Below are 23,482 nucleotides of genomic sequence, written 5' to 3'. Positions count from 1 at the left end.
AACAAGCAAGTACATCATGTGTTAGGCAGGTTTGGTTCCAAATTACTTGAAATTAGCTCAGATGCCCGATTGGCTTGCTACCATTGAGAATCTACCAACATTTGCCTGGTCCGTATTTTCCCTTGAATCCATGCACCTTTCTCCACCTTCGCTGTCAACGCAACTATCCGCCCAGCTGCCGCTGTCACCAGCCTGGCACACAGCAGTCGCCTAATTTATCCGCTCCCAGGACTCACTCCGCCCCCCACCCCCTCGAATGCAGCCTCCATCACTAAGTGATATTCTTAAAACGCAGAATCGGCCATGTCATCCCCATCTAAAGTCTGGGGGCTCTCAGGACAAATGCAGGACTTTCACACGACCTGAAAGGCCTGGACGGCCTGGCCTCCCCTCCCAAGTCCTCCGCCGGCTCCTCCTGCCGCAGGGCCAGGGCCTGGGCCAGGGCCTGGGCCCGGGCGCGCTCCCCTCTCCTCCACTGCGGTGGGAACTCGGCTCCAGCCCGCAGGGCTTGCCCTCCGCCTCACCTCCGCAGAAGCTTCCCTTGAGGACCCCGCATCCCCGCCGGCATGTGCCACATTTGCAACTTTTATATTTCCTTTGTGTCCCGACTGCCTTCTTTGCTCAATGAGGGGATAGACTGTTTCCGGTTTTCTTATTTTATTTCCAAGCCCTGGTATAAAACATCCGTTCATAGGCACCAAATATTTATGGAAGGAATGGACAAAAGAGGGTTTCAAACGAGCTCTGACATTAGTGGCACCGGAATAAAAGTGTGTCCTGTCATGATGATTGCTTTGAAAGACGGGAGACAGGAATCGGTGGGAGGTAGAAATTCTGATTGGGGGGTGCCTTTAAACCTATGATGTTATCACTAGTCTGGATTTCTTAAGGCCAGGCCCGTGTGGGAGGCATGATGTGGTGAGCAAATGGTGGCGTTATTGAGTCTCAGGTTTGAGTCCCGGCTGTCATTTTCCTTAGCTGCATGGTTGTGAAGCACTCCTTAATTTAAGGCTTTTGATCTTTAAATAATAGCCCTGCCTTATTTGTCAGTTGTGAGGACTATACAGATCATAGCTGTAACGCATTTAGCAGGTAGGGTCTCTTCAGGGTTTGAAAGAAGTATAGACTGACTACTGTTCTTAGAAGATCCATGTCACGAAATTTTTTAAATTGTTCCCTGGCGAAAACAACATAACACTATAAATGCAATAATACAACTAATAAGCTATTACAAGATTTTCTTTTAAATGTGATCCTTCGTGGACTCTAAAGAGTTGTGTCTTTCAGGGAATATATCTTATTTGGCCATGACACGAGTCCAAATGCAAAGGAAGCTCTGTGAGACCCGGCTCCCCCACACTCGGCCCTGAGCTAGATGTTTGGCTCGTAGCCAACACTTAGAATATTTTATCACTCATGTTTATCATCGCATTTGTGGTTTCAGTTTTCAAGGTTCCAAAGTCAAGTCTACTGCTAAAGCCTGAACTCTGTCCTTGTTGCTTTTAACAGTGCATTTCCTACTCTGGAAACTGCAAGCCATTCGAATCGCACCTCTATGAATACGAGGGCAATTGGAGTGTATAATCTAGACATTCGACAGGGATCACACTCTTCTAGGAACCACCAAACATGAGTCATGGCCCTAACGATAGCTTTTCATTAGCCTTCCCCAAAGCACAGTGACCAAGGTCACCTCATATGGCTTCCTTTGGCCTTCGGAGTTGGAAAACCCTCAAAATAGCAAAACAATAATCTATCCCAGGCTAACTTAGAAATAGTAACTTACCTACCTTCCTAATGTATAAATTGGGATAGAGAGATCTCCTGAAACCAAAAGACTCATGAGACTAAATTTTGAACAAGCCAAAGGTATGTTTTTAACCAAGTTAAATTTCTCAGCACAGTGGCCTGCTGATATAAGAGATGTTTTTCTTTTAGAAATTTGTTTCATGGCCACATAACGTATGACACTGAACAACTCTGGAACCACACACTGTCCAAAGGACAGAAGCTATTTAAATAGAATTACAATGAAACATGTGTGGGAAGCATTTAATAATCCAGTAAAGTTAGATAGTACAGTAACAAGTGCTAAGGATCATTAATTTGGGGTGACTGAAGTAACAGGTACAAAACTACAACCGGTGAAAGTTTCAGACTTCAGAATGAAGGGGGTCTCCAGTGTTTTTGAAAGAGGTATTGTTTGGTTCCAAAAACTGGAAGGAGAGGCTTTGAAACAGCGGCATAACTTGTGGGTGGGTCGCCTTAAGGTCTGCGTAACTGCTCTGTAGGTTATAGCTGTCAGCTACCTGGGGGGTTACTGAAGGTTTTTATAATTTGATAGCAATTGGAGACCACTACAGATTTCCAAAGACAGTAATATATATTTTTTTATACATACGATTTTATTACCTTTTGGCTATGCAACTTAAAGAAGTCAATGAACTTTTTTTTTTTCCAGTTATTTTAATTTGGTCCTGAAGATGTTAGAGTCTTTATTATCCCTTTTACATTAATTTGCTTTTTTCTAACCCATTTTTAGCTTTACTTCCTAAAAAACTATGTCGAGTTTTTAAAAATCAGTCATTTGTTAAAGTCTAAAGTATTTGACACTTTTTGTCTTAACCATTTTAAAAACCACACACAAAACTTTGTACTTTAATTCAGCAGTCCAAAAATTGACTCCTCTTTTGCAATTTACCTATCTGATCTCAATAGAGTAAGTTTTTGGAAGCTGAGAACCTAGATGCAGGGAATTCTTGAAATGATCTGGACACAGAATCACTGAAGCTACAACTGAGTATAAAGATGACAGGCCCAATAAAAAAGTAGTAAATCTTGGCGATAGGCTGATGACTGATGGACACGATTAGACTGCGGGCATGTCCAGCCTGCGGCCCGTGGGCTGCACACAGCCCCGGACGGCTGTGCATGTAGCCCGACACAGGATCATAAATTTACTTAAAACATTATAAGATTTTTTTGTGTGCTTACTTGTCACAACGTATTTAAGGTGTGGCCCCAGACAACTCTTCTTCCAGAGTGGTGCATGGACCCCAAAAGGTTGGACACCCCTGGATTAGAGTGTAATGTTATACACCTTTCAGGAGGCATGAGAAGATGGCAGCAGTCAAGCCCAGGAGGAACTGAGTCAGGCTGAGGCACTCCTGTTAAGAAGATAAGGAGTTTTTTAAAAACCAGCCCAAAAATGAGAACAGCGCTGGCCAGAAGGAGTGGGGACAGAGAGCGAAATGAGCTTGCAGGTTTGGAGATGCAGGGAAAACAGCCAGAACTCCTAGGGGGCGTGTGCCACAGAGGGGAAAAAAATGAGCCTAGGCCAAGGGAGGAGCCTCCACAGGCGACAGATGACTGTCAAAGCCATCACCAAGACTCACATGGATGTGTCCCTAACATAGGAGCCGGGAAGGACAGTAGTCCGCTGCGGCTCCCTGGCTGTCAGCCATGGCTCCTCGGAGCTTATCCTGAACTCTGCAATCCTCAGGAGTTACCAAAGGCGGCGAAGATGTGTTCCTCCCAGGAGTCCAGCTTTGAACCAATGTCTTCAGGGAGAGAGCAGGTTTCACAACTCTGACCCTGGGCGCCAGGGTCAGAGGCGCCCGCTCCGACCTGGCTGGAATGGGGCGGGCAGTTCACATCTCCCTCGAGGGGCAGCTGGGGCTTCGGCCACCTGGCCTCCGTCCCGCGGGCCGGGTGGTGCAGGAGGAGCTCGGGCCTGGCGCAGGGCTGAAGGGGTTTCCCGCTCTGACGCCGGGACTTGGCGCGCCTGTTCTGGAACCACACCTGGAGCGGGGACAGAAAAGCGCTTTTGGTTGGACTCCGCATAAGGGGTTCCCGATTAATGGGCTCCAGCTCCCTGCTCCACAAGGGGGCCCAGAAATAAAAGCACTTCTAATTTTAGGGAAGCAACGCTATTATGCTCAAAGATGATCGATGGGCGTTAAAATAATTTAGAAAACCAAGTTTGAAAAGTACATGTACTCCCCTGTCAGATTAATCAAGGTGGTATTTTGCTCAGGGGCCTTCACTGTTCTGCTCACTGTGTCCCCACAGATGCTGAAGGTGCCCCGCTTGGGGCGCCTCTGTGCCAACTGCTGGAACGGACACATGCCTCCCTCCCGGTGGTGAAACGAGCGCTCCTGCTTACAGCTGCGCTTGGGCTCAGGCCAAGGCCCACGGACGAACACGCTAAGGAGTAGGCGCGCTGCTCGTTACCACCACGCTCCAGGATGCGGATCTCTATCAAGCAGCAAACGCACCTTGCACTCGGTTTTCCAAACGAGCTCGTTTGCTTCCAGCTTTATCCCAAGATGCTACGTCCTTTTGAACCAAAATTCCAGACCCAAACCTGCCAAGACAGGGGTCCGGGACCCAGGGGTCGCCCTGCCCTCTCTCAGCTGCCATTCTCCTACCAGAGGGAGACCTCAACGTGCCTCATCGGTCTCTTTTTCCAGGAAAAAGTGTGAAAATATTTCCTATCAGCTTCCGGCTGAGGATTCCCTTTCTGACCATTTCCAGGGGCCAGCCAGCCTCCTTGGAGGGGCCCTGATTAACAGGAAGAGAAAGAAGCCAGCGAGGGCACTTCTGAGTTATGCTTCATTTAAGCCTCACAAAGTCCCTATGCGGGCGGCACTGTCGTTGTCCCTGTTTTAGAGTCGAGGACGCCGAGGCTCAGGAGCGTGAGCGGGCGCCACGGTGCTGCGCTGGGAGCCCTGGCCGCGGGCTCCCGGGCCTCGGAACCCGGGGTGCCCAGGAGGCCCGCCGCTCACCTGAATCCTGGACTCGGGCAGCAGGGTGAGCGCCGCCAGGCGCTCGCGCAGGTGGATGTCGGGGTACATGGTCCGGCGGAACACCAGCTCCAACAGCTGCAGCTGCTCCGGGCTGAACGACGTGCGCTTGCGGCGCTGAGACGCCGACGGCGCGGCCGCGCCTCTGGGGGGCGCAGGCGGGTCCACGCCCGCGCGGGGCCGCGCCGCGGCGGCGGCGGCGGCGGCGGGCCCGGGACCCCTCCCCAGGAAGCCGGAGAGAGCGGCCGCGGCGCTGCGACCCGGGCCGGGGCCCGCGGGGTTCGCGGGCAGCAGGGCGGTGGCGGGGCTCGGGGGCGGCAGGAGCGGCCCTCCGGTGTGCGCGGGCCGGTACCCCGGGAATGCGGCGCTGCCCCCGAACTGGCACTGGCGGGACCCTGCCGCGGCCATCGCTGCCCCACCTGGTGTGCCACCGAGAGGGGCACAGACTACAGTTATACGGGCCCCAGTGCCCAGGGAGGGGGCCAGGAGGGCGGGCGATCAAAGGGGTGGACGCAGGGAGGCCCGTGGCCCTCGGGGCGCGAGCCCGCCCCTGGCCCCGCCAGACACCGGTGGGAATAATCGCTTCCGCTGACCGTGGGAGGCAGGGAGGGAGGCGCGAACTTGGGCCCGAGCCCCCTCCGGCCCCGCCCCCGGCCTCCGCGCAATCAACATCCCCGGGAAGCTAGGCTCTGGGAGGGCGCCCGGAGGGGCCCGGCTGCCTAGGCCGGTGGGGCAGGACGACCCCTCCCCCAGGGGTCAGGTCACCCACTCGGCGGCGCGAGAGGCCTTGGGCCAGCCTATCTCTCGCAGGGCTTGGCGGTGAGCCTTGCCGCTGTCCCGCCTGTCATCTTCAAAGGTATTTATTTACCCCCCCTGCTATGTGCTAGACCCTGGACCAGGTTGCTCAAACAGCCCAGCCCCTGACCTCCTCAAGCCTCCCTAGCACATCCTGAGTCAGAAGGAGGGGGTGCAGATAAAGGGACCTCAAAGGGAGGCAGTGAACTCACCCCGGGAGATGTCAGGCGGGGGCGACGGGGGTCAGGGGGGAGCGACCCTTCTGTCTGTGGGGGCATCGGAATAAGAATTCCTTAGGCACGCGGGGTCAGAAATATGGTCACATTTAGCAAACGCATGATTGTGCCTTTCTGAAGGCGTCCAGTGATGCTCGAGACCTGTGCAGCTGGAAGGGAGGAGATGAAAGAGGTTCGTGTCCTTTCCGCTCCCTTGAGCCTCTGCCCTTTAGGTCTCTGTTCAGGGTCCCTTTTCATCCTGATGTGTAGTATGGTTGTGGCTCATGTATCTGTGTTCCCCCTGGACTATGAAGTCTCGGGGAGCAGGACCCATTTCTCTCACGGAAGTCTCCAGCGTGCCCGCCTTGCAGGTCTGTTGTTGTGCATCAGACCCTATGCTGGGCCCTCCGTGAATGCCGTGGAATCAGCCAGCACTGCATTGGTTCACTTGCTAGGAAGACGAACACACCGTCCAGTGCAGGCCCTCAGGAGAGGAACTCAGGCAGCCAGGTCTCCTTGCTCCCAGCCCTTGAGCCCTGATTTCAGCAGGAATTCTCAGAGTCCCCATTCTGTCACCCTCCACTCAGAATGCTGCAGGGCAACCCTGGGAAGGGCTTGGGTGTTGTCGCCCTGAGCGGATGTTGCAGCTGTCAAAGCAGGAAGGATTCTCGGGGATGCTGGAGGAATTCTGTGCTTGATTTTCTCCTGGGCCGGGGGGCGGGGGGCAGGCGAGTCAGGGACTGTGTCCCAGACCCTGGCACAGGCCCTGAGGCTCAAAGAGACAGACTGATACTACCCACGGCTGTTCCTCCGTCTACCCCAAGCCTCCACCCTCTTCCTTCTCTCTCCCTCTCTCTGCCCTTCCTCCCTATTCTTTCGCCCAGTCACCGGGGATTTTCAGGCAGAAGGTATACGGGATGGGAAGGCAGACCCTCTATTTTTCTGTACTCTTTTATTCTTTCATTGACTCAAAAGCCACTTCTGAAGTGCCCCTGTATTAGGCTATGCTTTAAGTGTGTTTCTATAAATTAGGTATTTCTCTCCCATCTTTATAGATCAGGAAATCATTCGCCATCTAGACGGGCCCAAAGCCACTGTGCTTCGCCAGCCTCCAGCCAGGACACCCAGCTCCCTGCTGAGTTCCCTGCCACCTCAGGGAGGAGGTGCTGCCCCCTGTCCCTCTCCACTCCTGGGCTGGGGGTGGGGGGTGTTGTCTTTCAGGCACACGGGGCTCCGGAGGTTCCCCCTGGCGGGCAGCAGTGATGGGACCAGACCTGAGTTCCGTTGCTGTAGTGTTGGGGACCAGGGAGCCGCCCCTGGAGGAGACCAGAGGTTTGCTGGCTGCCAGCTGCAGTTTAACAGCCAGGGATGGCCCAGCAACCCAGAAGCCCTGCCAAGGGGTGAGAGTCATGGGGATTCTCCGGCCTGTGTGGAAATTCCCAAGGCCTCTGGCCAAGCCGCACTCCTCAGCTGCTGGGCTCACTGGTGAGAGGCCCCGAGCGGGCGGGTCTGTTTGGCCGCAGGCCAGGACAGCGGACCTGCAGAGACGAAGGAATCGACCGGCCACACGTGGAAACTGCGGGTGGCCCGAGGAAGCAATCTAACCAGGGACAGCGACGGTCTTTTCTCTGTCTTTTAAGCGAGTGGGAAGAAACCCCACCATTCTGTTTGTGGCTCCAAAACCAAAGAAACAAGCATTAAGTTTTTATGACTTTTCCTGAGAGCTTGTGTGGTATTAAAATCTATATTGAAATAAAATTTTAGCCTTTCCCCTTCTCTACTTCTTTTGCTTAAAATGAAGTTTTAATTGTGTAGCTTGTACGGACCTAAAACTAGCCTTGGTGAAGCTGTAGTGGAATCCCAGGGTTGGAACTGGGAATGAAGGGTTGGGGAGGGGCTCTTTATTTTATTCCCTTCAGTGCAGCTTTTATTATTATTATTTTTTCAATCATGTGCGTGGATTAGTGTTTTATGAGTCTATTTTTAAAACCTAGTGTTTTGATGACTAAATGCCATGTGGTGTTCTGGGCTGGATCCTTAGAAAACAAAAAAGGACATTAGTGGGAAAATTGGGGAGATCGGAATTTAAAAACAAACAAACGCAAAGCAGAGGGTGCACTGGGATGAACCTGGACAGAGAGAGCCCTTCTCCCAGGAGGAGATTTCCCCGCGCCCTTGGGGTTTTCATTGACTCGGGTTAGTTAGCCAGACGGGAGCCTCCGCAGCTCACTATGGAAGCTCTGATGTGTGCGCTCACTCAAAAGTCAAGTTATTTTTCCACTTCTCTTTGGTTTGACAGACACCTATAGAATCATAAGTGATTTTCACTAAACACAATTTCTAGATGCCTTACTCAGTTCCCCCGCCACAAATGTACAATGAATAATGTGTTAATTCTTCTCTACCTGTATCCCAAGTTGGAAAATGGAAGGAGCCCAATTTGGGGCAATATCTTAAAAAGCAATTATTGCAATGTACTTTCGCCAAATAGTGAAATTGAAATACACTTCGAATAGGCTTTCTTCTATTGAAAGGAGGCAGTGAGCCAGTTTCAGAATCGCTCAGTGAAGTCCTGCACTAGCTGAGGACTCTGCCACTGAGGACAAGGGGCAGGGGTCTCCTCACCAGCACCGGGGCTCACTGGCTCTCCCCTTGATTTGCTTCGGCCACTATGGATATTTGGCCTGTCAGTAACATCTGTTGAAATAGACACGAGGAGAGGGCAGGATAACAGAAGACAAGGCTCAAGGATGCTTTCGGTACAATGGGGGAAGGCCAGTGACTAGAAGTAAAGATGCAGGAGAAAAGGAGTACACTTTAAAAAAAAAAAAAAAAAAAAGGGCGTTATCTGGAGCAGCCCAGGCTGGGGAGGATGGAGCCATCAGGGACACTCTCCTGTCCTGTGTCCTCTATGTTCCCCACCACACTTCCCACCACGGTTCCTGACTCCCCCAAATCTCTCAGGGACCTGCCTTTCCTCCCCAAGTGCTAAGTGCTCTCTTCCCCAGATCTCTTTGTTGTTTAAGTTAGTCCTTCTGCGCTGCCCTGAGACCTGGCTCTGCAGTGCTGGGTGTTTATTGAAGAGAGAGCCAGGAAAGGCAGCCCAGGGGAGCCGATGGCTCTACTTCTTTCACCCTGAGACCCCCGAGCTGTTGGCCCCTTTGATCCCAGTCTCGCTTTGATTTCATCTCCTCTCCTGCCCAGGCCTCTTCAGTCCCCAAAGTGTATTTCAGAACCAGTGGTTATGAGAGATTGAGAGACAACACCCCCAAATGGTACTGATGTGCCAGGACAGTGATACATGTTAAGAAGCTTTGTTTGTGGCTTAGCAAACCCCATATGCATTAAAATAACAAATACAAAGTAGATCTTGAACCCAACAGGTTGGGTTTCTTCTGATTCCTTTTCTTCTTTCAATTTTTTCTACCCAAAGCTTCTGAGTAAGGAAAGACCACTCTGGGTGAGCCTTTATCTCACCATCTGAGAGACCACTCTTTTTTTTTTTTTATAATTTTTTATATGTAGATACAAAGAGATACTTAGTTGGCATAATATCGTATGCTAGGTTTGAATTCTGGACTCTCACTTGTATTGTTTAAATAGAGTACAAAACAGAACTCGGGGTCTGTTTTCATACCATACAGTCGTATCTAGATTTGTGTGTTAAGTACAATGTTATTGTAGCATTCATAAGTGGTCTTTGTTCAAAAGGAACCATGTGAGAGCACTGGCTGGTGAAAGGTTTATGATATTACAAAAAGTTTCTTTAACATTGTCATTTGACTTAAACCCCATTTCGTATGATCACTTTGTTCTCTTCTAACCATCCAGCAAAACTAGCTTTGTTTTGGAAGTTCTCTGACTTTCCTGAGGGGATGTGACGTTGTATTGAATTAGTGTCTATCACATACCTTCGATGAGGTCTCACTGAGCAAGAAAAAAGTAAAGAGAGAGACATCAGGAGAACACAGCATCTGCCAATACCTGTCCTTTCTGCCCCCAAATAATTTATTAAAGTGTCAGCTGGTACCTAGAGTAACCTAAGATCAATTCTGGACTCTGTGTCCCAGCCAGCATGGATTGGGTGTGTATTTTCAAATTATTGCCCCTGCTAAGTATTCGAAGTCTACAATAGCTGAGAGACATCTGTGCATGTAAAGTACCGCCCTGAACTGGTCCAAGCAAACACAGATTCTTGGTGGACGTGGGGTGTAATTGGGCACTCTCGGATAGATTCTCATCTACTTCAGGGTGCACGAAGATGAATGTTTTTAAATAAACGGTTCCAGTCTCTCAGGTGACTGGGCACCGCTCAAGAGGACCTTGGTTCCTTCTCCTGACACTCTGCCCAAACGCCACCTCCTTGCCAGACCCCGTGCAAGGCCCCCTTCCCCTGCAAACCACAGGTCTCTCAGGACCTGCCCTCAGCTCCGTGGTTTCCCAGTCACTTCATGGGCGTCCTAGTTTCTGTAGAAATCAAACGTAAACCACAGAGGAAAGGAAAAGACCCGCAAATAAATCTGAGGGAGGCTGCTATCAACCCTTTCATGTAAAACCTTTTCTATGTGTGTACATGTATGTATGTGTGGGTCCACACACATGTACGTGTGGGGGGGTGTTTTTATATGTATATATAAATTTCATGTCTATGAAACTAATGTTGTTTCCATAACCTGAAGATGATTTCTATGTGGGCATTAATATGTAATATTGGTTTATCTACACCTCCCTCAGAGCCGAGCACACTATAAAATTAATAATAGGCTCTCAGTACGTATCACATTGATTCATTGGAAAAAAATCTCACAGCTGACAATCCAAAATCTGTGTGTATGCCCTTCTGTGGGGAAAAGGGGTAGATGAATGGGGAGAGGGACTCACACTTTCCCTTTTGTGCTTTTAAAGTACCTGTATTTACTGTATGGCAATCATTCTTAAACTCTTGAAATCTGCTTTGCGTTCTAGGTTTGGAAGGACTCCAGATACGCCCAGGATGCACCAGTTCTGGGAAGACTCCGCTTCCCTGGAGTCAGACCTGCTCAGAAAGCGTCTGAAGCTGACTTGGGGGTAGGAGAAGAAAGTAATTTATTTCACTCCAGGAAGGGCTGGAGTGAGATCTGGTCCGAGCTGGGGCCTTGGGGACGGCCTTTGTCTTGACCCAAAGATGTTTCTAAAGCCTTTCGGCCAGGAGAGGATTGCAAACCTGAGCAGCCTCTGCCTACTGGTGCATCTGAAAAGAGCGAGGCTGAGTGGAGAGCGGGGTTGGAGGACCCGGTGCATCTTTTACTTGGGGGTCCAGGATGCACGTTGAGTCTGGGGGCTAGAGGGGTGGAGGCTTCCAGGGCCGGATGGAGATGGGCTGGCTGAGGCTGTTTGGGGAGCATCCTTCCCGGCCTCTAAAAAGCCTCTCCCTGGTTTACCACCACAGCTTCTCCTACAACCGGGGGCATGCATTCAAGGCATAATCCTGAACAGTGCCTGGGCATCGGTCCACAGCCCCGAGCCAGATGGGACAACACGTGGCCCCATCTGGGCGACTCTCCCATCCCCCCACCCAGTCGCCAAAGTTTCTGACCTGAGCCAGGTGGCCTGGGATCCTGTCCCACGTAGCAGTGTGGGTGTGGACACCCACAAGGAGCCCTGACCCCACCACCAGGCCAGGGTCTTCTTTGGAAGGGGACGGACTCCCCGCCCTCCTGCTTATACACCCATCGCGCCCGGCTGGGTCCCTCTGTCACTGTCTCCGTCCCTGGGAGACCGTCAGAAGCTGAGTCTGACTCGTCCTCCACTCCCCCGGCATCAGCCTGGTGTCTGGTACGTGACACGGGTGCTCCGTGAACGTTTCATTAGGAATAACCCCGTGGGGCCCCGGATGCACTGTGACCTCAGGCAGTCCCTGCCCACTCTGGGCCAGGTCCCCAACACAGGCAGGTGCAGCTTCTTGAGTTTGTCTTCTCTTTCATCCCTCATCAGCTGTCTCTGAGCTTTGATTTTCTCACCTGCTCCATGGGCCTTTGAGGGGCCAAGGAGCACACTTAGGAGAGCGCTTTTGAAGCTGGCCAGCCCGGGCCAAGAGCAGCGGCAGGTGTGTGGAAAGGTACAAGCCTCAGCACTGCCTGCGGAGCGTCTCCGTGATCCTTACCACATTCCTGGCGGCGCTGCGGCTTGCGTGAGGGACCCTGGGCTCTGTCCACACCCGCTCCCACCTCTGTGGCCTCCCCGAGCCGGGCTCCTGGTAGGCACCAAAGCTGCAAGTCTGTCACATCTCATGCACTGTTTTTGCAAAGTCGATTTTTTTTTTCAGGTGTGTTCATCTTGGCTCCCATTTGGCCTGCGAGCTCCCGGCGGGCAGGGCCCCAGGTGTGTGCTGCACTTGGGGACCAGCCCCAACGGTGGCGGCACAGGCCGTGGATATACAAGAGGCTAGGTGTGAGCTCCCAAAGGTGCACAAGCGAGGATCACAGCACCCAGGTAGGGTGCTCAGACATAAGAGATCACAGGCTGGCATCCATGCCAGAGCAACTGTCTGGCTCAGCAACTATCTTTCTAGAAGATTCTCAGAGGGGTTCCTTCCAGGCCCTGCAGGTTTCTGTCAACTGATTTATCTCAGGAGGACCCAGAGCGGGGGACACCTGACAGGCCGCCCAGAAGCCTCAGTTTTGCCAGCAGTGAAATGGGGAAAGTGGTACCTGCCTCCCACCTTCTTCCCGGGTTCTTTGATCGTTGAAACTTTTCACAGCCCTTTAAAGGGCTCAGATGAAAGGCACTGGTGGGATGAAAGGGTCTTGGGGCCCATTGAGTTTCTGAAGCCCTGGAGAAGCGGCTGGAGGAAGTGGTCAGCTGACAGGTACTTGTGAAGCCGCCCAAAGGTGAGGCCGCTGGAGAATTAGCATGCCAATGGGCCACACCTAGGGCGTGAGGGCCCTTATGGGGGCAAAGATCTGTCATTTCCCTCAGGAGGGGCTTGGGCTGAAGTGCTGAAGAAACGGGGCCCAAGGGGCGGAGACTCTGAGCCTCAGTTTCCTGGTGTGTAGAGGACGAAGCTGAGTGCGGGAGGAGGTCCCCAAACTTGGCTGCGTATCATAATAGCCTTGGGAGATTTTTAAAACACTGATCCAAGCCGCACCTCAGATGAAATAAAATCTGAGCCTCCGGGGGTTGGGGCTTGGCATCAGAGGCTTCTAAAGCTCCCCAGGGGGTTCCGCTGTGCAGCCTTAGTTTGAGGACTGGAATGGAGGATTTCTAGAACTCCCTGATTCACCCGCTAATCAGAACTCCACTTTCCCACCATGCGAAGAGCCTCTTGGGGAGACGCCTGGGGCTTTGGGAATGTAACCTGGAAACCCAAATCTTTTGAAGTGCCTTCTGTGTGCAGAACTGTTATGAATGTGTCTACCACCACCGCTCAATCGTACATTAGAAGGCAGAATATGGCAGAACTGAGATCCATATAAAATCTTTACGGCCTCCTCCTGGACCAACTCAAGTTGCCAGGAGATAATCCCAGGAGGTTGATTGGAGTTTTCAATGTCTTCATTTCTACTGACCCTATGTGGTGGCAGCCTCGCAGAACAGCCAGCGGCCGGGAGCAGGGACGGGAAGGAGCCCCAGTGCCTCAGGCAGCAGAGCTGGGAGGGGTTTAAGCTCCTCTCCGGCTCTTCTCTGCCCCAGAGACCCCACATCAACGCTTGTACCGCCCAGCGCAGACTTGGAGGGACCCTGGTTTCAGATTCCCGCCAAGTCCCGCGAGGGGCCCTGGACCTTCCCCAGGACCCTGGCTGGGCAGAAGGAGAGTGCAGTGCCCGAGGGTGACGAGGACTCTGCCACCCTCGTCAGGCTGCTGAACCTGCTCCTGGGCCCCTGTGCACTTCTTTGCGAAACCCAGTTTTAATAAGAACCCCTTACCCTCCATACGGATCAAATTCCTCCCCCTCCCCCAGGGATGTCTGATCGCTCTGGCCTGTCTTCAGTGAGAATCCTGTTAGATCACTCACGCCAGTGTCCCCTCTTCTCCTGATAGAGTTTTAGTCATTTTAATGTAATTTTACAAATCACCTCTTAGTGATCTTCCACGCACTGTCCCCCACCCTGCCCCGGGGCTGTGAAATCTCACTTGCCTGCGCTGCGCCTGGGGCTGAGACCAATCTCTCCCCGGCCCCTGCGAAGTTCTGTGGGGGTGGCAGTCCCTGGATCTATCAAGACGGTCCTGAATAGGTCCTGAATAACACCTGCCTCGCCATCGTTAACAAGTGTCATTATTTCTCTAACAGAGTCTGCTTCAGAGAGGAAAGGACCTCAGGGTCTGACAGCTTCCCACCACGGTGCAGGGGCCTCCTGACTCCCAGTGGCACCCAAGCCATCTGCCCCAGGCGGCTGAGGGTCATGGAGAAAGAGTGAGTGCTGTGTAGCGACAGAGGTGACAGGCAGAGGTGGCTGCATGCCCAGTGGGTGTTCTGTTGGTCCCGCCACCTGGCTTGTGGCTGGGGGCACGTTCCTGGAGGTTTTCGCCCTGGTCCCCACCCTGAGACAAGAGCACCTATAGCTGGGCTTCCCAAGCCGCTCGAAAATTGTTGGGTTTTTATTATTTTTTAAAGACTTCATTTATTTTCAATGGAACTGCCTTTTGATCCAGTGATTCCCTTGCTGGGACTATACCCTAAAAACACCAAAACGCCAATACAAAAGAACCTATGCACCTCAATGTTCATAGCAGCACAATTTACAATAGCCAAGTGTTGGAAGCAACCTAAATGCCCATCAGATGATGATTATTTTCAGAGAGAGGGGAAGGGAGGGAGGAAAGCATCAATGCACAAGAGAAACACCAGTGGGTTGCCTCTCACACCCACCCAGTTGGGGACCTGGCCCGCAACCCAGACATGTGCCCCAATAGGGAACCAAACCTGTGACCTTTCAGTTTGCAGGCCAGTGCCCAATCCATTGAGCCATACCAGCCAGGGCTGGTTTTAAAAAATAGTAATAATAATAATAGGTAGCCGTCCCCTGGCACACAGTTCCATGTGCCGAAGGTGTGGGCATGGCTGGCATACTTGTGGTGCTTATTTTAGGATCCTTTACTAGGAGGGTTTTATTTGATTATCGCCTTTCTATCTGCCTCAGCCAGGATCCTGCTGTCTGACACCTGCGAAGCCAACGCCCGCGGCCCTGCTCGGCCCGCTCGCCAGCTTCTCCTGCGCGGCAGGGCCGCCTGCTGGGTGGAGATAAGCGGTGTGGCCGGCCCTGCAGAGCTCCGGCCTCTGAGGCCTCACCTGGCTGCCCTGGGACTGTGTGTCCTTCTGGGGCAGTGTCGCCCCTGCAGGCATTTCAGCCTCTCTCAGCCTTGGGGACAAGGGCCTGGTGTTCTGGGGGTGGGGCCCGGGGCACGGGACATCCTATAATGCTCTGTCAGCTCGCCCAACTTCCCACGTCCCGCCGGGTAGCCGTCTGTGGAGATCTGTTTTAACAGACAGTGCAGTTGCTCACGGTTTCAAGAGTCACCTGAGCAGCAGCGGCAATCCTGTCCGCCCTCCGCGCGGCCCCGGCCGCTTCCAAGGTGGCTCCTCGGATGGGCTCCTTCCCGTCTGCGCTGGGAGTCGCGCTCAAACCCCCGCAGCTCTGTTGTTGGTCAGCAAATAGTGTCGAAGGAATAACTTCACGCTGAAAACAGCTGGGGGACGTTAGCACCTGCCCCTTGCTCTGTCCTGCTCACATAGTAAGTGACAAATAAACTGTGTCATAAATGCACGTGTGAAAATGAGCTTTTCGGGTAGAAGAGGAAGGCAGCGAAGGTCACATTTACAATAACTTTGTCACTTAACCTGCTCTTCAGAGCTTGTGGGAGGGGCTGAGGGGCTGCACTTTATTGGTCCAGTGACTTAAATTCAGGAAATAAAATTCAGGTCAGAAAGAAATGCTTACAACCTATTCACCAAACTTAGTCACCGACTAAATGTTTACTTAGCATCTACTGTGTGCAGACACTAGGAAGTGTGGCAGTCATAGTAGCAGCTGCCACCTCAAAACTTCCTACAATCAGCTTTGAAAAGAAGGTTATTTAAATACAATAAGAGTAGATTATTTTTACTATAAGAATAGAAGATTCATGTTTTTCATGCAAAAATATGCAATAGAAAAAATTTTAAAAACTAACTATAATCTTCCTTTCCAGATAATCCTCAGTGTCATTTTAAAAGTAATGCCTGTATAGGATTAGAAAATTCAAAACAGTACAGAAAGGTAGAAAATGAAATTTAAAGCCTCCCTCATTTACCTCATGTATATGGATTTCTTTAGCTAGACGAATATTTGAACCCCAAAGATTCATACTGCAAACGTGGCTCTGTCCCCTGCTTTTCTAACGTTGTAACATATTTTTGAGATCTCCTCACGCTGGGGCATCTTTATTAACAGCGGCTGGAACTCCACCGAATGGATGCGCCATTAGATACGTTGCTGTCTGTAATCGCTGGGCACTTTGGTTGCTACTGTTTTTTCTATTATGAGCACTGTTGTAATTAACATTCCTGTGTCCGTACCTTGGTACCCTTCTGAGGGACTCTGAGCAGCCCTGGACAAGAGACACAGTTCAAATCTTGTCCTCGCCTGGCCAGCCAGGCCCGGGGAGGCAACTTTGTCTCTCAAAGAGCAGCCTCTGCTGGGCTGGGCCAGGAGGGCGCCCCTGGGAAACCACGCTGAGACCGTTTATGGACCGCAGTTTGCAGTGGCTCCCCAGGGGGCAGAGTCCTGCGTGATCTTTTTTTCTTCATATTACTCCATAGTGACAAAATTTTCCATCAGTACAACAAACATGTGTAGGCCTCGCCTCTAGCAGCTCAGATGTCGGGGAGGAGCTGGGCTTTGTCACCATGTTTTGGAGGTTTGGTGACAAGAGTTTTCTTACCTTCTTGCTGACTCAGGACTCTAGAAGGCTTCTATAAAAACTATAAAAGTAGTAATAATGAAACAGCTGGAGTTTATGCAGATTTCCTTTTCATTTCATAGAGGAAGAGCTCTCTTTATGTTACTTTAAAAGGGAGATGAGGGTTTTGTTCACCAGAGCCTGTATTTTTGGGAGCTGGCCCGGCCAGTGTCCCCACGGCACGTACGCACAGACACGAACACAGAGGTAAAAACTTCAGGCTCTCTTTACGTGTGACAAGTGAAATGAAAGGACAGCACGTTCTACTGCACTGGGTTCCTAGTTTGTCTCTGTGGTAGGTCCTGGTCCTCTGGTGCATCCCCCCTACTTCTCGTCCCAGGAATTTTCTTTTCAATGACAAGGTCATCTTCATGGCAAAAATGTTGATGAGGATCTAGCTCCGAGCAGAATATATTTTATTCCCTTCTATCTACAGACCCCCACTCTATCTTGCTCCAACCTCCTGACTGCATTTCTGTTGATACCAGTCATTTATTATCACTGGTCCCTCAGGTTATGTTTACAGTTAAGAGAAAGTGGTACATGGCGCACATCGACTCAGCTGTTAGTGCACAGAAGTCACATAGTCCCCACTGTGCTGAGATCCTGTCTCCAGCTTTGGGGAAATAACGAGATGTTAATTTAAACAGACACGGAGGATGCTTCTGAGGCGAACATGATGCCTGATTCTCCTCTGATAAGTGGCTTTTTACCTCTTAGCACAGTCAAATATATCTTTGGGAACTGAGAAGAACCACAGACTATTTAACACAAAAACAGAAAAACACACATACTGATCACACAATGAATCGACTGATGCATTGAAATTCTGTCAAAATAGATTTTCAGTGAGGCTCGTCGTCTCAAACAGGCAAAGTGGGGGGCATCCCAAAAGGAGCAACCGCCTCTGATTGCTGTGGAATCTGCGTGTCCTCTCAGTTACTCAGCAAACCTGGGCTGGGCGTGTCCTGTGTGTCAGGGACCAGGCAGACCCTGGAGCACCACCGAAGATTAGGACAAGCCACCCCTGAGTATGGGAGAAGCCCCCGTCCTCGAGCGTCGTCGGGATGTGTCAGGAGAGCCATCGCTGTCTCCTAGACAGGCTTCTCCGCCAGCCTCCGCCTCCCTCTCCCCTTTCCATTTAGCTGCACTTTTTGCTTTTGTTGCTTTTTGATTTTATTAAGGCTCAAAAATCTCTCTCCTCCAGGAAGTCTTCCCAAACTGCACCAATCAATTGCATCCCCCCTTTCTCGTCCTCCTGTCAGCACCTGGGGGCCCAGTTTCTAGGCTTCCTTTTCGTTGGCACGTGCCAGTTTTGGGGTGTGTTCTCACTCTTCTGGAGAGCGACTCAAGGTTCCCAGGCGCTGCATAAGGAAACGGAAGACAGCACTCCCAAGCTACTGCCAGGATCCGCCAGGATCTGCCAGAATCTGCCAGGAAACCTCGGTTAGTCTTCAGCGCGGTCACCAGGGAGCTCAAGCAGGGTGCAGGGGTAGGAAATTCACTCTGCAGGAGTGAGTGTGTGGAAGGAAGCACAGGCTGACTCAGAGTCACAGGACCGGTCCCTGAAGTGGGGTTTCTGCCTTTAGCTCTGTGCTCTTTCAAGAGCAGCCCCTGAGTATACCCACCCCAGCGAGGGCGCATCCAGAATTTGTGGGGCCTGAGGCTTTATTGAATTATTAGGGCGGGGGGGGGGGCAAGGGAGGAACAGTTCTTTAAGAAAAAAGAAAATTAGGTGCAAAAAAAGAATTTTATTTAGAATGAGAAATAAAATCACAATGAATCACAAATGTTAAAAAAGCTGACTAGTATGACAAAATTCAAAAGACAGTAATAACAACAACTATGGTTGTTGTTATTATGGGACTTACTGGCACGTCCCTATGTTTATTTTTCTTCCTGTGTTTCTTTGGCTGCATACTCCTCGGCCTCCATATGATACCAGTTTCATAATTTAATTTTCTATTGAGAGAACAGAAGGATAATTCAGTCTTTCTTCTAGCATAGCTAATTGAATTTTGGTTTTAATATCCAACACTTCGAAAAGTTTCATCATCCACAGTGTCTTGCCTGGGGCAGACAGCCCCCCGCCCCCCAGCCCTCGCCCAGCTCCAGCTTTTGTCCCAGCTCTGCAGCTCTGGGGCAGATGTCCCCATCCTTCTTCCGCCACCCAGGAGGTGGCCACCGAGCCTCTGATGAGAGTCTGGCAGTCGCAGGAGTCCCAAGAGAGTGAGTCCATCTGGGGCAGCGCTACCGCCTCTGGCCAGCAGGGGGGGCTAAGGGGCCTTGAAGTTTAAAAAACAGTCTTGGGTGCGGCGGAGAGACACAGAGGAAGGGAGAAGAGGCGAGGGGGATCCCCGGGAGGGAGAGACGGACGGACAGACGGACTGGGTAGACTGCTGAGAACTTGAGAGTGCCTGTCCCTCCTCAGGGAGACAGCCTGTACTTAGCTCCAGGTCACTGTGGTCTAACAGCAATGCCAGGGCCAGCGTCATCAAGTTTCTTAATGTTTAAAAGGTAACTCAGAAATCTGTGGTTTTCCATTAAAATTCCAGCCGTTTAAAATGCAACCAATTCAGACTTAAAACACTATAGAGGCCAACTCTTCCCTGCCGCCTCCCCTCATTTACAGTTATTTACTTAGGTAAGAGATCACAAAATACATTTTTTATAATACACATAAGGAAAAAACATTTAAATGAATAAAAGATAAAATGGCAGGAGGTGACAGAATTTAGTGTTTATAATGAGATCACCAACAACTAACAATTCAAAGTGTACTTAAAAGTTGCAGACAATGCTTTACAATATTTTATAATAAAAATAAAGTTTTAGGCTTCTAAAGAAAAACATTACTTAGTAGTTTTTCAAATGATTTTACAACGGATTTCTAGACACTGTCATATATGGACATGAAAAGTAAAAAAGTCAAGAATTTTGGCAAGCAAAGTGTTAGTAGTCCACAGCAGCTTGTAATGTTTACTTTTTAATATAAAGATTCTTCCATTTACACTTTTTATTTCTATTTTTTTATTGTATTTTTTCCATTACCATTTATTCCCCATACCCTCTTCCATCTCCTCTTCCATTCACATGTGTACTTGTTACAGGAATAAAAAAAACAAACAAAGCAACATGCCAAATATATTTGAGGAGTCTATAAGCTATCGAGCAAAATCAATTACTTTTGAGAGCCTATATTCCATGAAAATGTGCACCACACAGCATTATAGTAACTGAGCAAATGTAAACCAGGTGATTATTAATTCTTCTAAATAAAACATTTGACCTAAGGGCCAACTCTTGTAAGCCAAGTAAGAGGCGTGACTGGGCGTCACTAACCCTGTGAGCCTTGTGTGTAACCTCCCCACCACATTTCAGTGGAACATTGTGCTTAACAGTGGCCAGTGCTCACTAAATGCTCACTATGTGCCAGGCGAGATCTTTTCTAGGTGTTCACACAGCCAGGCTTCTCAACAACCCGAGGAGTGGATGCTATTATTATCCTCATTTTACAAGAAAGGAGACAAAAGTTAAGTAATCTGCTCAAGGTCAATGGGCTGGTAAATCCACCCCAGGACTGGCAGCCCGACCCTGACATGGGACCCTCACATGGTGTCATCTACCGGACCATGACTCCTGGACACCACAGTCTCCCACCTTTGAATTTCCTGCAGTGGCTGGAACACAAGGCACTCTTTAAATGCACGCTGAGCTGAATTGATGTTGCATGTAGTAGATATAATTATACCTTCATTCCTTCATTCAGTAAAACATTCGGAGTGCCTACTGTGTTTCCTGTCTTGTGTTAGGGACCCTGGGAGTCCAGGGACATGGCCTTTGTCCTCAAGTACATGCACTCCAGGAGCACAAAATAACTATCACTCCTAAATTGTACTGTATTACTAAACAAGACTAACTGCAAAATTTTACTGAGCAGTGATTATTAATTCACCAGATAACGCAGGAAACATATAATTAACCCAGTCTCTGTCGGATGATCTAATAATATGTCACAAAGCAGATGAAAATGTGTGGAGAGAACAAAGGGAAAGGTTGATTTTAGGGAAGAAACTTAAGAAAGCATTTCGGAAATGGTTATATTTCTTCTGACAAATGATTGAATGAAATGAAGCGTAACTGAAATTCACACCACAAAGATGGTTGGTTGAAAAGGGTTTTCTTTTGTATAGGAACAGATTTGGAAAGGTATTTGAAAGGTTTCAGAAAATAAACCTTTTTGCTAACTCTGTGTGCCTGCTCAGAGAGAAAAGACCAAAATATGGAAATACAGGCAGTTTCTCTGAGCTGTTTATAGAAGTCAGAGTCTATTGTGACAAGCACATTATAACAAATGTCTATCGAAATGTCTTGGGGGAGGAAGGGAAGGAGGAAGAGACTATGGAAGGGGTGATGGATGTGTTTGTTATCTTGATTGTGAAATGGTTTTACAGGTATATATGTATGCGTATGTCAAAACCCATCAAATTGTAAACTTTGAATATTTGCAGTTTATTGGACATCAATTACCTCTCAATGAAGCTTTTTAAAAAAGTTCCTAGACTCCTGCTATTAAAAATGTAGTCTATAAGCATCTGCAGCAGCCCAGAAAGCATATCAGAAATGCAGACTTCCCCTTCTGATTCTTTTCTGAGTCAGAATCTCCAATTTAACAAGACCCTCATGTGATTTTCATGCACATTAAAGTTGGATGTTTTATTATAGTGAATGTCTGGAATTCATTTCCCACACTGAGTTGTTAAAGGGAAGTTATATTCACTAATATTTTTAGGTCACTAAGAGCAACTACCTCTAGGACATTCCTTGATGGCTCTATTAGGAGGTTTAAATGTTTGATCTAGAGAATGAGCAAATTTTTCAAGAATTTTCAAAATGTGCCCCAACTGTATGGCTCAGTTGGTCGGGTGTCATCCACAGAGCGAAAGGTCGCTGGTTTGATTCCAGGTCAGGCCGCGTGTCTGAGTTGCAGGTTTGGTATCTGGTTGGAGTGATCGATATTTCTCTCACATCAATGCTTCTCTCCCTCTCTTTACCACTCCCTTCCCTTCTCTGTAAAAATAAATAAAATCTTAAAAAGAAAGAATATTCAATATGTTAAATTCCATAAGAATAAAAAATGACAATAATGATGGATATTTTACCTGTCCATCTCTCCAGGTGTATTCTACAGCTTTTAATATTTATACTGTTTTTTTTAAATGTCTCTTTCTGATTATAAAATAAATGCTTAAGCAGGAAACTTGGAAAATAGAATATATACTCCCCTGACCAGTGTGGCTCAGTTGGTTGGGCCTAATTCTGCTAAGCAAATGGTCGCTGGTTCGATTCCCCGTCAGGTCACAGGCCTGGGTTGCAGGTTCGGTCCCTGGTCACCATGCATGCAAAGGGCAGCTGATCGATGTCTCTCTCTCTGTTTCACATTGATGTTTCTCTCCCTCTTTCTCCCTCCCTTCCCCTCTAAAATAAATAAAGTCTTAAAAAAGAAAAGAGGATATATAATTCCATGAAGTATTGTTACATCTCATCATCATCCTCGAAAGTTATTGAATACTAAAGGTAGAACACTGAGCTAGATACAGCTAGGTAATATATTTATGACTTCTTAGAGGTTAGGCCTTGTAATTGCACATTTTAAAACTAACTAAAGCTAAATCTAAAGGTCCAAGCTAGTGGAAAAAATCAAATCACTTAGCTTGGAGGAGCAGCATATGCTTTGAGTCCAGCACAACTAGAAATGGGTTACCATAAACTAATGAAGCTTAAGCTTCAGGGCCTGGCACTTACACAAGCCCCATCCAAGGCCCTTAGAGGAGCCCTAGCAGCACATTCACTTGGTCAAATGTTTCTGCAAAAGTTTCTAGAGTAAGATGTTTAAGGCTTCCTTCCATCACCACCGCCCCCCAACATTAGATGGTATAGGAATGGCCATGGGCTTTTGGGGGATCTGGCTAAAGGGAGAGTGATTGAATAAGGGATACATTTAATCTGGGTTCACTGGCATGCATGTATGTGGTGTGCAGTCATTTCCGCATACTGTTAAATGGTTGCTCAGTGTGAGTGTAGGACTGGCTTTCTGGAATACACCTACTGCCCATTACGCCAACTCAGCCAGCACCATGTCACAAAGGTGCAGGGCCAGAGGGCACAGGAGCTCTGTGATGCCTGGCACAGGAAATACGTGGGTTGTAGAGGAGAAACAGTATTTGAAAGAAAGGGAAAATTAGTCCGTAGAAAATCCTTCCAGCCACCAGAAGTAAAAAATTACAAGTGAAGGATCTGTTTCCTCAATGCCTAATCTAAAAAGCTTAACCTAAAATGGAGATTTTCACTCATCAGTAAGCTATCTTGTAATGTCATGTGTACAATTATAAATGCACCATACTTGTTTTTGTTTTTATGTGCATTGTGCTAAATGGAATATATAAGAATCCCTATTTATGGGAAACAAGCTTGTAGTTGAACCGCAGTGAGCCTATCTGTATGTGAAGTCATGTGTTTTATTCATTTTATTGGATCAGATTTCCTCTTAATGTAGCAGACAAATCTTGTCCAGATAAATGCTGGAGGTCCAGTACAAACCATACACAAAATTGCCATTGAAGTAGTAATGAGTTATGAAGCTGAAATCTATAAACAATGAAAAAATAAGAAAACTAAGTTTTCAGCACCATGCTAAAAAAGGACCAATCTATTTTCTTTATAGAAAATATCACCAAATAATTGTCATA

The 23,482-nt window shown here is 49.0% G+C and overlaps 1 protein-coding gene across 1 annotated transcript; it reads right to left on the bottom strand.

Moving 5' to 3' along the window:
- Window positions 1-3,498: 3,498 nt before the first annotated feature.
- MIXL1 (Mix paired-like homeobox) lies at window positions 3,499-5,213 on the bottom strand. Its single transcript, XM_054576774.1, has 2 exons — window positions 4,788-5,213; window positions 3,499-3,801 (listed from the first exon to the last, which is right to left on the bottom strand). Exons 1-2 carry the CDS (start codon window positions 5,211-5,213, stop codon window positions 3,499-3,501), a joined length of 729 nt encoding a protein of 242 aa, XP_054432749.1.
- Between the last annotated feature and the right edge of the window lie 18,269 nt (window positions 5,214-23,482).

Source organism: Pteronotus mesoamericanus, unplaced genomic scaffold, assembly GCF_021234165.1.
Source record: "Pteronotus mesoamericanus isolate MK-2021 breed Mesoamerican mustached bat unplaced genomic scaffold, CSHL_Meso_final contig_347, whole genome shotgun sequence".
Lineage (NCBI taxonomy): Eukaryota > Metazoa > Chordata > Mammalia > Chiroptera > Mormoopidae > Pteronotus > Pteronotus mesoamericanus.
Note: the sequence above shows the minus strand (reverse complement) of the source record. Positions and strands in the feature narration are given on the sequence as shown.